This window comes from Taudactylus pleione, unplaced genomic scaffold (assembly GCF_031769625.1).
Source record: "Taudactylus pleione unplaced genomic scaffold, aTauple2 ptg000041l, whole genome shotgun sequence".
NCBI classification, from domain to species: Eukaryota; Metazoa; Chordata; class Amphibia; order Anura; family Myobatrachidae; genus Taudactylus; species Taudactylus pleione.
The window spans coordinates 23,547,904-23,563,542 of NW_028284443.1; the positions used below are offsets into that span (position 1 = coordinate 23,547,904).

At 39.7% G+C, this 15,639-nt stretch overlaps 1 protein-coding gene across 2 annotated transcripts; it reads left to right on the top strand.

Moving 5' to 3' along the window:
- Positions 1–8,167: 8,167 nt before the first annotated feature.
- Positions 8,168–12,619, top strand: GPR85 (G protein-coupled receptor 85). Of its 2 annotated transcripts, none has more exons than XM_088456338.1 (2): positions 8,168–8,679; positions 9,986–12,619. In XM_088456338.1, exon 2 carries the CDS (start codon positions 10,173–10,175, stop codon positions 11,283–11,285), a length of 1,113 nt encoding a protein of 370 aa, XP_088312464.1. In that variant the 5' UTR covers positions 8,168–8,679; positions 9,986–10,172; the 3' UTR covers positions 11,286–12,619. The 2 variants fall into 2 exon arrangements, with proteins under 2 accessions (XP_088312464.1, XP_088312454.1); XM_088456328.1 differs by having other exon boundaries at positions 9,999–12,619.
- The last annotated feature ends 3,020 nt before the right edge of the window (positions 12,620–15,639 follow it).

Genomic DNA, 15,639 nt, shown 5'->3' on the forward strand with positions numbered 1-15,639 from the left:
AGATAAGCAGCAGCATACTGTCTATGAGGTCTTAGAATTTCACCCATCATCCTTTGAAAGAAGGTGGGTGCCCTGTGTAACCCAAATGACATGCTAAATTGGAACAGGCCCTACGGTGCAGAAAAATCTGTCTTTTCTTTTGCACTGTCAGTCAATGGCATTTGCCAGTACCATTTGGTTAAGTCTAGAGTGGTTAAGTACCATACTGTTCCCAGCCTATTAATTAGGTTATCCACACAAGGCACTGGGTAGGCATCAAACTTAGACAAGCAAATCAATTTATGGAAATCATTGCAAAGCATTAGCTCCCATTTGGGTTTTGAAATGAGTACAATGGAACTTGACCACTCACTATGTATTCTATAAGGCTTTATGTTAACCTTAACCCCTGGTTCAGTCATTATGTCATTTTTAATGACTGTTGTTTTATCAAGTATGTCAGAAAACAAAACTCTTTTTCTTACTAATTCTGTTGAATAATTGCAAGGTTTTTGCTATTGTTACTTATGGGACTAAAGCAAAGGTTATCAGAGGAACTGAGGGGGCAGACAGAGCTACTCTATCAAGGTTTTATAAGATTTACATGGTAGATCTGTTCTGGTTTTCTTTTCCCAGGTTGGTAGACTTTATAATTAACTTCACCCACTTTTTATTTGATTTCAAATGGTCCCTGCTACTTTCCAGACAGTGCTGCCAGATGATGCACCACCTCTTTTGGCTTTGCAGTCTTGGTGCTACTGCCTCAGCATCTATTTGTTATTGCCTCCAGAGTTCATCAATGGCCAATTGCTGTTGCCTTCTGGCCCCCTTAATGGCCAATTGCTGCAGAAATTTAGGTAGCTGATTAGGGCTCAGGCCCCTAGAGGGTGCTGCATTCTCCTCCTTTGGGGGCGCTCTTCCTTTGGGGAAACATGACTGATGAGGAGGTGGAGCCAGCTGCCTGACTGAGAATGAAAAGTTTGCATTGTGCGACTGGTATGTATAAGTGTGTTTCTGTGTATATGAATATATGAACATGTGTACCTATGCACAGTTTATGAGTGTTTGTATGCGTGTATATATATATATATATATATATATATATATACTGTCAGGTGCATAAATATTGGGACATTGACTGAATTTTCATATTTTGGCCTCTATTCACCACTAAAATGGCTTTGAAATGAAACAAATAAGATGTGCTTTAACTTTCAGATTTAATTTGAGGGTAATCACATTCAAATCAGGTGAACGTTGTTGGAATTACAACGGTTTCTATATGTGCCTCCCACTTTTTAAGGGGCCAAAAGTAATGGGACAAACTAAACAATCCTAAATCTAACTTACACTTTTTAATACTTTGTTGCAAATACTTTGCAGGCAATTACAGCCTGAAGTCTGGAATGCATACACATCACCAGACGCTGGGTTTCATCCCTGGTGATGCTCTGCCAGGCCTCTACTGCAATGTCTTCAGTTCCTGCATTTTTCCTTCAGTTTTGTCTTCATCAAGTGAAATGCATCCTCAATCGGATTCAGGTCAGGGGATTGACTTGGCTATTGCATAACATTCCACTTTTTAGCCTTAAAAAACTCTTTGGTTGCTTTTGCAGTATGCTTCGGGTCATTGTCCATCTGCACTGTGAAGCGCCATCCAATGAGTTCTGAAGCAATTGACTGAATATGAGCATATAATATTGCCTGAAACACTTCAGAATTAATTCTGCTGCTTTTGTCAGCAGTCACATCATCAATAAATACAAGGGAACCAGTTCCATTGGCAGCCATACATGCCCATGTCATGACACTACCACTATCATGCTTCACTGATGAGGTGGTATATTTTGGATCATGAGCAGTTCCTTTCCTTCTCCATATTCTTCTCTTCTCATCACTCTGGTACAAGTTGATCTTTGTCTCATCTGTCCATAGGATGTTGTTCCAGAACTGTAATGGCTTTTTTAGATGTTGTTTGGCAAACTCTAATTTGGTCTTCCTGTTTTTGAGGCTCACCAATGGTTTACATCTTGTGGTGAACCCTCTATATTCACTCTTATGAAGTCTTCTCTTGATTGTTGACTTTGACACATATACACCTACCTCCTGGAGAGTGTTCTTGATTTGGCCAACTGTTGTGAAGGGGAAATAATTCTTCTGTCATCCACCACGGTTGTTTTCCGTGGTCTTCTGGGTCTTTTGTTGTTGCTGAGCTCTCTGGTGCGTTCTTTCCTTTTAAGAATGTTCCAAACAGTTCATTTGGCCACACCTAATGTTTTTGCTATCTCTCTGATGGGTTTGTTTTAATTTTTCAGTCTAATGATGGCTTGCTTCACTGATAGTGACAGCTCTTTGGATCTCATATTGAGAGTCGACAGCAACTGATTCCAAATGCAAATGTCACACCTAGAATCAACTCCAGACCTTTTACCTGCTTAAATGATAATGAAATAATGAGGGAATAGCCCACACCTGTCCATGAAATAGCTTTTGAGTTGATAGTCCCATTACTTTTGGCCCCTTAAAAAGTGGGAGGCACATATAGAAACCGTTGTAATTCCTACACCGTTCACCTGATTTGGATGTAATTACCCTCAAATTAAATCTGAAAGTCTGCAGTTAAAGCACATCTTGTTTGTTTCATTTAAAAGCCATTGTGGTGGTGAATAGAGGCCAAAATATGAAAATTCTGTCAATGTCCCAATATTTATGCACCTGACTGTATATATATATATATTGTGATAAGGTCGGGGTAGGGGGTCCCTCTCCTGGGGTAGTTGGACACCTCCTTACATACAGCAGCCAGGAAATAGCACTCCAGTCATGGATTTTCGTGCAAGCTGGTCGGCGCTAGTTTTTATTGTGCAATATCAATAATCAAAGAAACAAAACATAAAACAAACCCTAGCCTGGCTGGGCACTAACTAGACAGTCAGTTCCCTCACTAACAGAACACTAAATAAATTCACGTCCACAGTACCTTCTGGTTTGTAGCCAACAGTGTCTCAGAGCAAGCTACCTGCGGCCTGCTCTCCCAGGTATCCCAGGTTCCTAAGGCGAGCTCAGGAGGACAGAAACCTCCCGTGGAGCAGAAGGGCACAGAGACACTCAGCCACAACTAAACCTAGCTTATCACAGTCATTTCCAGGTGCAAGCCCTAATGACCTGCTACTAGGCTGAAAGGCCCAACACCCGGAATGACCTGTGGATGGAGCCCTCCCTCACCTCACATCCACACCCCCAGGACCCATTCCAGCTTTTCACAGAAGCCGACATTTCTAGTCTGTTTTTTCCAACAGACTTCTCCTGGGGCTTTTAAAAGACATAAGACAGGAATCTGGGACAGATATAGAAGCCATTCCACACTTCTCCAGTGCTTGTATCACAATATATATATATATATATATACATATATATACTGTATATATACAAACAAAGGTAGAAAGGGCACTCTATTATTAGTTTGAGGTAAAATCGAACATCACAATAACAAATATACCCCACTGGACAATAAATAATAGAACTAAGTCTTTTTAACATCAAAGTTCTCTTTTGGATATGAATCGGACTTTATTAATTAGAATAAATATATTTTTTATTCTTATTAATATTGGCCTCTGGGCCTCTTTTTATGCCTGGGTGAACTTTTTGGTGTGAGGGTGTATTCTAGTACTACCCAAAGAAAGGATTAGCCTCTTGCGGAATCATCCCACTAATGTCCTTCTTCCTATTGAGGAGTCTGGGTTGATATCACAGAAAAATTACCTTTAAAGAAGGAACCATAACATCCATCGGATAACCATCAGAGTCCGATTAATTTCCAAAAGATAAAACCCCTGAGAGAGGGGAGAAACGCGTCAAAGGAGAGAACCATTATCTTCACTTGTTCTTGATACTAATCAGAGACTGCATCAGCGTGCAATCTTTCAGCCGCTAACCATCGCTCTTCACCCTGCTCATGTGTATCTAGCCGAGAGTCTGCCGGAGCTTACAGATCTCCTGGGAAATGTGCTGATGGCAAGCGGTCACACTGCAAGCACGAGTACCGGAGTACTCCACATTGTGTCTCCTCACTGCAGCCAGCATAGTTGAGAACTTGACAGAGTTTTCAGATCTCACTGGGGATTTAATTGATGGCAAGCGGCTACTTTGCATATATTATTGCTGGAGCAAATCACGCTGTGTCCATCTACAACAGCCAGCTCAAACTCATTTATTTGATAGGAGCTTTATGGGATTTTTCCTTGGAATTTCAACCAACAATCAATGGGAAAGCGGTGAGTGCTTTATATTATACGACACTCTCTGCTGACAGTTTTCCCTTCTGGATATTGGGAAAGCCAAGTACGCATTTATTTTAACCTCTCCTAACAGGATCTTCCATGGACATTTGTTTCCATAGGAAGGACTATACCATTTATGTATCCTAATCCATGTGTTGGATATATGTTTTAATTGTCATATTAGTTGAATAGTGCAATGTGCGGAATGTATACTTATTAATTTAGGAACTGCAGTTCTGGTTTTTTATGTATTTTACAATAAATTGTTACATTTATTAATTTTGCTATTTGATTGCTATTTTTGGTGAATACCAGCGCACACATACTTTCTTTGTATTTGTTCTTTGTTGAGAGGAAACTTTGGCAGTCTCCTCTGTATGTCAGCTGCTGTATAATCACCCAGATCCTTGATTGATTAAGCGCGCCACTGATTTCTGGTTTATAAATATATGTGTACCTATGTAAAAGATCATGTACAGTATAAATAGGAAAACAAGCAGCCAGTTCCAGATTAAAAATTGGGCGGATGGAGCTTACAGCTCCAGGCCTCCGCAAAAGAATAGGCCCATCATCATGGCAGCATGATCATGACCAGCTGCCTAGCTGGCCACAGTTTACCATAAATCATAAGTATTAAAATTGTATTTCTAGTTTTCTCACAAAATCATGAAATACTTCTATTTGTTTGTAGTTAGGAATATGGTGGGACTGATGTGGCTCTGGCCACACCCACACAGCACTGGTCACAGCTGCTCCCCTTTTCAGTAAAGGCCCTTGAGCACTTTCAGGGCCTGATTTAGAGCCGCTCGCTCTGACAGAGCGCTCGCTCTGAATAAGTGCCGGGCTGTTTTTTTTTTTGGAGCGGCCTCTTGGCGAGCGGCCAGGATGATGGTCGCGATGGTCAGGACCATCGCGACCATTGGGCTTGCGACGAGACCCTTGTGGTAGGGTCTCGCCCATCGCAAGCCCCAAAGAGCCAGAAGCTCTCCACTGACATCACTTGTGATGTCAGTGGGGCCGCATGCGCTGTGGGCCACCATCAACCTGGTTGCGAGTGCTCAGCGCTTGCGACCGGGTCTGAATCAGGCCCTCAGTCCCAGGCCCATGTGTCCCTTAATCTGGCTCTGCAAGCAGCAGCATGCTTTTCACTATAAAGGTAGTATCTGTGTGTTTCTATGTACAGTAAATGAGAGTACAGTATGTACCTATGTATCTGCATACCTTCCAACCGTCCCGATTTCAGCGGGACAGTCCCGCTTTTCGGTGGCTGCCCGCTGTCCAATCCATGGGCTGCAGTATCACGCGTGCAGTCAAGAGGTTGGGGACACTCTGGCACCTCTACTCTGCATAGTCTCATGTTGAGCCTTATTCTGAGCCAGATGCAAAGTGTCTCTTACTGTGTGAAGCCCTGGTTTACTACCTTATGGTGTTTCTGCAGGGCTCATGTGAGTTTACATACAGCTTCAATCGGGAATCCACTCCCTTCCCCCTACACACAAGTCAGAATAGCAGGTAAATCTAGTTACACGCCAACAACCCTACTATGACACTCCCATAAGACAGATCTTTTGAGTGCTCTTGCAGTATCTAGCTATAAAAGCTAAAATGTATATTCCACAGATGTGCTTATTATATTAGTAACACCCATTTAGCATTAATATATGGAATGGGGGTTATTTTCTGGAGAAACTGGAACTGTCATTCCCTGAAATGTATATAATAATTGCAATATCAAGCGAAAAATATATGTAGTAAATAGTGTTTATTTAGTATTCATAAGAGTTTCCTGAGTGATTATTCTCTAATTTATGGCACAAGGGAGCATAAGAAGAAGGTACTAGAACCAGCTGGTGCCACTGCCAAGTGACAGTTGGGAGAGACAGTTGAAAAGAAGATGCACAGAGTCTGAGATAACTAACCTAGGTGGGTTCCCTGTGTGAGTCCCTGTGGCTCTGGTCATATAAGGGGAGCCCTCAACAGCCACAGTCTCACCTTGAGCTAGCCACAAGGGGACTGTGTAGAGGCTGGATCTGTCTGTTAACTGGTGATCTGGGTCCTGGAGGAGGGTAGAAGCTGGGATAAGCAGCACCTCCCTGTTTTCTTCCAGCTACATGGAAGTCTACTGAGTGACGTGTTCAGCTGAATTAGGTGCTGAACTGACTGCTGCTCCCAGACGTCTGGAGGGGGGAGTACTGAAATCAGCGCTCCTTACACCCATCCGTTTCTATCTGTACTGAATCAGGCCCACAGTCACACAGCCCTATAACTTATGTAACTCTCGGCAATGAAGTCGTTGCACTCACAATATTAGTTTATTGCTTTTCCAGCAGTTATTTATACTCCTAAGTTGCCCATGACATGGCTCTTGCATCGCTATGTATATTATATACATTTATGTTTTTTGCAATTCTTTCTTGCCGATTTGTTACATCCATGTAGATTTGAGAATCTTATTTCATTTGGCCCTTAATTTAAGCATACCGCTCCATACTTGATCCCATTAGTGTTGGTCTTGATTTTTCTATACTCTAGGGTTCATTTACAGGTACATATTTGATAGTTAGAAGTCAACTGAAGAAATCCACATTTTAAAAAAATGATGTCATTTTTATTTGTTTATCACTTATTGATCAGAAGGAATCTACTGAACCATGGGCTTGATTCTGAGATTTACACTATTGTGGCAGCAGCTGTGTCTTTGTACGCAGTGGCTGTGCCACAATATGTAAAAGCTGCAGGCGGCGTCTTGCTGGCATCTCTGATCTGCTGCTAGGTACGTAGACGCAGCTTCAGATCAAATGGGTAAACATTGGACATTTGAGTAAGGTTACCCATGATGTCCATGTAAATCACGCTGCCAGGGCCAATGAAGCTGCGTCCAAGGACACGGCCACTGGCTTCGTGAGACCCATAAAATGGGGCCAACAAGCTCAAGTTTTCAGGAATGCTGCCCATCGCCACCCCCAAACGCCGGCAGCATCTCAATCATCCTGCCGCTTTTGGGGCATTGCGAGCGACATTGCAGAAACAGTTCTGCACATGCGTAGATTGGCAAACATCAGAGATGGAAGTGAATATTGAATTTATATAAATCTCTAAATTAGGCCCTATATTAAGGGATGTGCAGTATATCGATGGTACCATTGAAATCAACATCTTGAATTTTTCTGCCAGTTTTCATTCATACAAATATGTGAAAAGATGTAAACCTAGGGGTAGCGGCACACTGGTTCTCATAACAGCCACACATTTATATGGAAAAAGAAAAAGTTCCAAAATCTATGATCACATTATCTGAGGACTTCAGGCATAATATTTGAGTGAGCATTGATATACATTAACCCCATGATATCTGGAGTGCAATACCTTTTCCTATACTGACTGTGTATAACAAAATGTATGTCAGGCAAACGATGCCAGTACGTGCCTTCTCCAGCCTCAGATTGCTTCTGGAACCTGGCCATAATAAGTACATTTGAGAGTACAGAAAAGTTACAATTATAAAATATTATGTAGCCATATGTTTCATATTCAAAACAGCAGCCTCTACTGGTAAAACAAAAAATGTCATGGTCATGGCATTTTCCAGGGCTGATACCAGATCACTGTTTCCATAATGAGAAAAGGGAGATAAAATGCTGCATCACTAGCACAACATAAAGGTTAGCTTAATTACAAATGTGATTGGAAAATAAGAAGAGACATGTTTGTATTCAATAAATGTCCTGTCAATCATTTTGCATTGCTATAACATATCCCACCCAAACTGAGGTGATGCATGCAAATGCTTCCATGTTCTTCCCAGTAACAGTGTGCTCATCATTCTCCTCCCACTCAGCTCTCCAAAAATAATGCATCACTCTGGGTGTTTCCAATCTTGATTTTTGTTTTCTATGAAACAAAATCGATAATGTAACATTTAAGAAATATGGTTGTCTCCGTTTTTTAAAGCAAAATGTATATGGTAGACACAAGCTCCAACGAAAAGGCACTGCAATCTGCAATCATTGGTGCACAGCTACAGAGTGCCCCTACATCCTGAGCAGGGAGGAAGCAGGCACACGCGTTATGCACACTCCACTCTCGTCTTGGAGGTTTCATTGTCCGGCTTGGGATGGGCAAGGTGTTTATGAGATGACTGTGGGAGCTGCATTAGCAGGTAGGCAAGAAGCTGCCTGACATGCCCTCAGTAAGACAGCTGTAGGCTGCTGCTGCTGTGCTGTTGCTGGGAGAGACTGTGCTGCTGCGACAGGGGAGGATGAAGCCAGCAGCTGAAGGAGCCTCATAGCGCATGCGTCGCCCAAGCCACTGACTATATTCTCAGGCAAGGTACCTAAGGAGAAAAAAATCAGCATTTTATATAAAGAAGAAGCCTCACCGGAAAAAATACTCTTGTCAGGATATTTAGCAACAACAGGTAGGACATTCGCTCTCACTTTTGTTGCCTTATGCTGTTATCGATAAAAATGCATGTGTATAATTCTGTGCAAGCAAATGTCCATTAGGTGATCGGTATTTTTCAGAATTATACCCAGTGTTTGTGCTAATAAACTGCATAATAAGAGCACACAAGCAACACATCTACATGACACTAAATATTACACGTCTGAGCCTGGAGTGTTGCAAGGAAGCTCAGGGGATGAGAGCTGCATTCCTCTGATAATGTAAAAGCCCTAACAAAGGGACGTCTTCTATGGCCATACAGAACGTTCACCCATGAGCAAGACACGGATAAGGCAACCAACTCACTCTGTGCATATAACATACATGCTGAGAATAAATGAATACATCCCTGTATGTGTGTGTATGTATGGGTGTACATGTAGACACACACATATGTACATATGTGTGAATGTGGAATAAAGCATTATGTTTCCTTGCTGTGTTATAATATAAGGAGGACAATAGACAAAAGAAAGCCCCATGCAGACTAAAAACCCAGGTTTTCCTTATCCTTTGAGATCAGAGAGTAGCATAGTAACAGTTGCAATGATTCGTATTAATAATGGAGCCTTATCTCTTATACAGTTAGCTGTGCATGGTCTCCCCAGCTCAGATGCAGTTATTTATTCTTTCATGGAAATACTGGAATTGCAACAGCAGCAGCCTATAATGGGAGCTAGAGAGGGTTTAATCCCCAATAATATGTCCACATTATCCAGGATAAAGGGGAATCCTACAGTTTGGAGAGTTGTAAAATGTAGGGTGTATTTTTGTATTAAGCAAAATAATCCACTAAATACTGGAGAGATTGTCAGATATTTCCCACAGTCTGTGTTTATCTGAAAGATGCTGGAAGGAATTATTATTTCTGTATAATGCCCAAGTATGCAGTGATGTGGTTGTATTGACTATATACATTCTGTGTGATTTATATGGGTGTGATCTTTATTTCTTGCACAAAGGTGGCTCTAAGGATTCATCAGTTTTATTTGTTATATATAATGCCTCTATCTATGTATCTATCTATCTATCTATCTATCTATCTATCTATCTATCTATCTATCTATCTATCTGTCTGTCTGTCTTTATTGTGAACATGTATGTATGAATGAATGATATATAAGAATATAGCAATGTTCCTTGTAGTATTAGCTGTGTTAATACAAAGTTTAATAACAATGGATAGTACTCGAATGTGTCTCCTTTTCTTTGCTCCATAAATTAACATTCTTATGTTAGCACTTTCTCTCATCATCACTTGCTAGCTTGAAAACTGATAGCTTTTTTTTTCAGATCTCTTGACAGCATGACACATCAGAAGAAAGAAATCGCAGAATGTGTGCCGAGACGCAAGATCAGTTGTTTTTGTGGATTACATTTGCAGTAAAATGTATGGATCTATCTTGTGCTTGCCCTTGTATATAGACCATGAGACTTGACTGAAGCAATAATATATATCCTCCATCTATGGCGAACGATAGCCATGCAGCTGACAACATTCTGCAAAATGTGTCTCCTTTAACAGCATTTTTGAAGCTGACATCATTGGGCTTTATTATAGGAGTCAGTGTGGTAGGTAACCTACTTATCTCCATCTTGCTTGTCAAAGATAAGACCTTACACAGAGCTCCTTACTACTTCCTGTTGGATTTGTGCTGCTCAGATATCCTGAGATCTGCTATTTGTTTTCCATTTGTATTCACCTCAGTGAAGAATGGCTCAACTTGGACTTATGGGGCTCTTACTTGCAAAGTGATTGCCTTTCTTGGGGTGTTGTCCTGTTTTCACACTGCATTTATGTTATTCTGTATAAGTGTTACCAGATACTTAGCTATAGCCCACCATCGGTTTTATACAAAAAGGTTGACATTTTGGACTTGCTTGGCAGTAATTTGCATGGTATGGACCTTATCTGTAGCTATGGCCTTTCCGCCAGTTTTAGATGTTGGCACCTACTCCTTTATTAGAGAGGAAGACCAATGCACATTTCAGCATCGATCCTTCAGGGCCAACGACTCCTTGGGATTTATGTTACTTCTTGCTCTCATTCTTCTAGCTACACAGCTTGTCTACCTCAAGCTGATATTTTTTGTTCATGACCGAAGGAAAATGAAGCCAGTCCAGTTTGTAGCAGCAGTAAGTCAGAATTGGACTTTTCATGGTCCTGGAGCCAGTGGTCAAGCAGCAGCTAATTGGCTTGCGGGCTTTGGAAGGGGTCCCACACCACCCACCTTACTTGGAATAAGGCAAAATGCAAATACCACAGGCAGGAGGAGGCTACTGGTTCTAGATGAATTCAAAATGGAAAAAAGAATCAGTAGAATGTTCTATATTATGACATTCCTTTTCCTAACCTTGTGGGGGCCCTACTTGGTAGCTTGTTACTGGAGAGTTTTTGCAAGAGGCCCTGTGGTACCAGGAGGATTTCTAACAGCAGCTGTCTGGATGAGTTTCGCCCAAGCTGGAATCAATCCTTTTGTCTGCATTTTCTCAAACAGGGAGCTGAGGCGCTGTTTCAGCACAACCCTTCTTTACTGCAGAAAATCCAGGTTACCAAGGGAACCTTACTGTGTTATATGAGGGAGCATCTGCAAAATCTTTAGCCTTGTGAAACACTACCCTTCTCTGCTAAGCAATTGTGGCCTGTAGCCATGTCTTGAGAAGAAGATCAAGAATGGAGCGTTAGCAGCAATGTGCACACTTTGCATAGCGCACCTGTAATCCTATTTTAACCTAAAGTGTTCCTGCTGGCCACCAGGGAAGGTTTGTAATTGGAAATTAAGGACTGAACCACAGTTTTTATTGTGTTTCTGTGGTTAAAAGTTAGATCTTGGAAATGACAGGTGCTAGGAACCACTGCTGTGAATGCTGTGTATATCACCACATATTAACAAGAACATCCAGAAAGGTTAGCATTGGACATCTTAATAAATTGAATTGAGGTAAATGTGTTAATAAACATGCTTTTAAGAGTTTAAAGACTCTTTGAATATTTAATACAGTTTGGGGTTTCTTTTGCAAAGATTGACAAATGGGAATTAAGTACAGTACTATAACTGATAAAGGATGTGCCATGCATTACTGGATTACCTTACTGAGAGATTTCATTACCCTGTAGTTAGTCCTGGGGAGCATTCCAAAGCAGTATTTTTGGTTAAAATTATATTCTACTTTTTCAAATATTCTTTCTATGAAAAAGGAGGTTTTTCTTTAACAGTAAAACATGCATTTAAATGTATTTTGTGTTTCTTTTTTCCTTTCTTTTGGCAAATATTGATTTAAGTCTTGTTTAAAAGCAAACCTAGATATGAATCTGTTTGGCAACGTAATATTCAATTTGCGGTATTAAAAGATCTAAATATGGAGCACTCATAAGAATACAGAATAAATACATGTTGCCTTAATGGGTTATCTAGTATCTTCCATTTTGTTTAACCTTGAATTAAACCAATTCAATCAGTAACTGGTCTGTCATTTGGGAGTGCATGAAAGAATGCTTCAATCACCTCTTTCTTTGAACTCCTATTGTTCCTAAAATCAGTATGCACATCATCTGGGTGTGAACAGCTTCCCAGATGTGCTGCATACTCTCATTCACCCGAAGAAACACAGGCAGTGGAGTATGTTTATATTTTTAAGTAAGCTGTCTTGGAGAGACTAAAGCCTTAGTATTATATTTTGCACAATTTGTGAAGAATTCTACTGAAGGCACTGTCTTGTTTATACTTTCTGCACATTTTGGTGTATTGGTTGTTTCAATTATTTTATTTTCCTTCTTGTACAAAACATTTACTTTTTAGAATTTTAGAATAACATTATAGTCTGTGAGTCTTTCATTCTTTAAGATACAGATGTGTGTGAAATTTAAATATAAAGTTGCATTTGCCAAACTTTTCCTGTGTAGCTTGTTAATTTTTTCTGGAATAAAATTTTACATTTTTCCAGCTCTGCAACTAACCTTATTTTTTTCCTGCTTTGTTTAGTGATCTGGAATGAAATAGTGAGAGTGTGAATATGGAGTTCTCTTTTTAGTTATTATTGTGTTCACATACTGTAAATGCATGATAGATGGACACTGCATACAGTTTTTATATTTACAATTTAGAGATGTTTTGCTTTACATTTACCAATATCTTTCTGGACTGATAGCAATTTTTTTTATCATGTAATGCAAGTTATGTTTTTCCTGTTTTGTTTTTAATAGCAGGAAATGGATTTAAAATGACAATATTGTACAGACAATCATAACTTATTGCACTGATTTCTTAAAAGGTCTATAGGACTCACCTACTGTCTTTAATATGCCTTTTTGTAATTTTATAACCACTGCTAAAGTACAATATAAAAATTATGGAGACAACGCTGGTTCATTAGCAATTACTGTTCCATCCCCCTCTCAAACTCGGTCTCTCACTCTCCCCCTCCCTCTCTCGCTCTCTCCCCCTGTGTATGTTTGTTTGTGTGTATATACAATTGATTCTGTATTGCTGTCAATTTGACAGGGTCTCAATCTCAAATCCAATTAATTTTAATTATTTAAATGTCATGCTACTTGTCTAGACATTCTGAAAAGAGTGACTACTCTTAACTGATATCTAAAATACACATTGTTTCCCTTTTATTTATTTATTTTAACATTTTCTACATATAAATGAATGTTCAATAATTTTAATAATGCTTTAAAGCTGTTATCTAATATCCTGATGGGTGAGTGGAAGTTGTAGCAAGAGTACAGTCATAGTCTGTCCCAAAGAGTATTAGTATTGTGATAAATATTCTCAAAAACAAATCTCTTGTCTTATATAGCCTGCAATATCCATAACATGCTGAAACATGCCTACAACAAGCAACTGTGTCAGTAGCTATGATGCAAGATCTATTTCTGAGTGACAATTGCAACAGTAATAATCCAATAGATATGTAATTTTCAACAGGCATTGTGTCACCTGCAAACCATATAAATACTACATAGGCAAATGGTTGCCTGAAACCCCCCTCCCCAGCCCCGACCATGACCACAATAGTAATAGTATATAATACAATTTTACTAGAGCTGCATATTTTAAAGATCTCTGTATCACAAATGAAATAATTAGTGTCCTTTGGATCTTTTAAAATGTGTCAGTAAGTAATGAATACACCTGTGCACCAACTAGGAGATCTGGAAAACAAGCACTGTTAGGGGTGCACTACTATATACCATATATAGGGTTAATTATTAATTATATAGCATACACTATCCCATGCATAAGGAGACCAATGTGTACATATATGTCCAGGGCTGGTGCTAGGTTCTTATGCCACTCCACCAGACTCTTGGACTTGCTCTAATGCTTTGGAATTGTGGCCACATCTGAAATAAAAACATCCATCTCAGGCAGGATGGCCCTACTGCCACATCTAATGGCTTACTGACATTGCTGGCCCTGTATATGTCAGAGTAATGACATACACTGCACTTTGTATTATGCATATTATAGCTGATTAAGTGCTAATTATGCCCTGTTCATGGACTGTCCACACTCACGCTAAAATCAACTATTTGGAAACCCCCCCTTTAGAAATTCTGCAATTGCCCCTGTATTACAGCAGACACCAAGACCACATAGGTTTCCAAGTGAAGGTGCTCTTCTATGTAAGAGTAAATAAATAACCTGGAACAAGAGCAAGAGAGACCCAGAACTGGTAGATGACCATCAACATGGGAATATACATTATTCTGGAAAGCTACTTCAGTATCAGTCAATTAATATAAATCATCTAGAGAAGAGTATAATTTTCCATATATAGGTTTAAAAGTTGGCAGGGACTGAAATTAAACCATTATTATGTGCGAGCACCAGGCCTTATCTATATAAATGGCACACAGATAATTCTTAATAATGACTATGTTATTTCATGGTTGTTTTTGACTGTGTTCTCACAAAGAGGTTACTCCCAATGTTTTGGCTGGACTGATCGGCAACTCTTTGGCAGCATTGATTTGTCCTTCCTGAAAAATAATGCATAGAAGGCCATTAACGCAAGTCAGCTAATTTAACAGAAACATCACAGTTAATAATACTAATGGCACTTATGTAGGCCATTACGTATTATTATTATTGTCTTTTTGTTTACAAAGCACCAACGTATTCTCAAGTCCTATAAAATTGTGAGACAGAACAAATATGCAATGATTACAGTAATGGAACTTATACAGAGACAGAAGGTGAGAAGAACCCTTAGGGCAAGAATTTCAAAAGATGGAATTCCACACTTGCATTTAGTCTACCTAATATGTCTGTCCAATAATGTTTGTTGATATTAGCAGGATTTCTAATTTAATAGGGGGACTCCGGTTACATGTAATCACCCTTGTGCTTGCTTATGAACCTGCGTGATAAACAAGAAAATGCAGTTCACATTGTTGTATATAAAGCATACTTGCCAACTCTCCCTGATTGTCAGGGAGACTCCCTGACATACTACCAATCTCCCTGACTCCCTGAAGAGTCTAGCAAGCTGTCATATACATGAGAAAAGAAAAAAAAATCAGAAATCTATGCATTCAAATGGGATCATTAGTATAATTTCCCTGCATTTGGTTATAAGGCACACTGATCCCTATGGCTACATACAGTTTCTGTAAAGTATCAGTGTATTTTCATCAACAAGTAGATCTTACTGACTGCTTCGGGGCTCATTTACATTTGGATGTAAATAAATTTTATGGCACACCTCTCAGATGTAGCAGTACAGTCCACTTTACCGCCACACTCATAGGTGTTGCTTTCACAATCTCCCTGAAACGCTTTTTCAAAAATAGGCAAGTATTATATAAAGATGCACAAAATACTACTTTTGGTCCTTCTAGGCCATCAAACTTGAATATGTTCGGGATGGAAAATTCCTTAGGGAGTAATCTCAATTTTGAGTGGAGATTTTTTCTTTTCCA

Coding starts and splice junctions, on each gene's coding strand:
- GPR85 (XM_088456338.1), top strand. CDS start 10,173: ATGGCGAACGATAGCCATGCAGCTGACAACATTCTGCAAAATGTGTCT.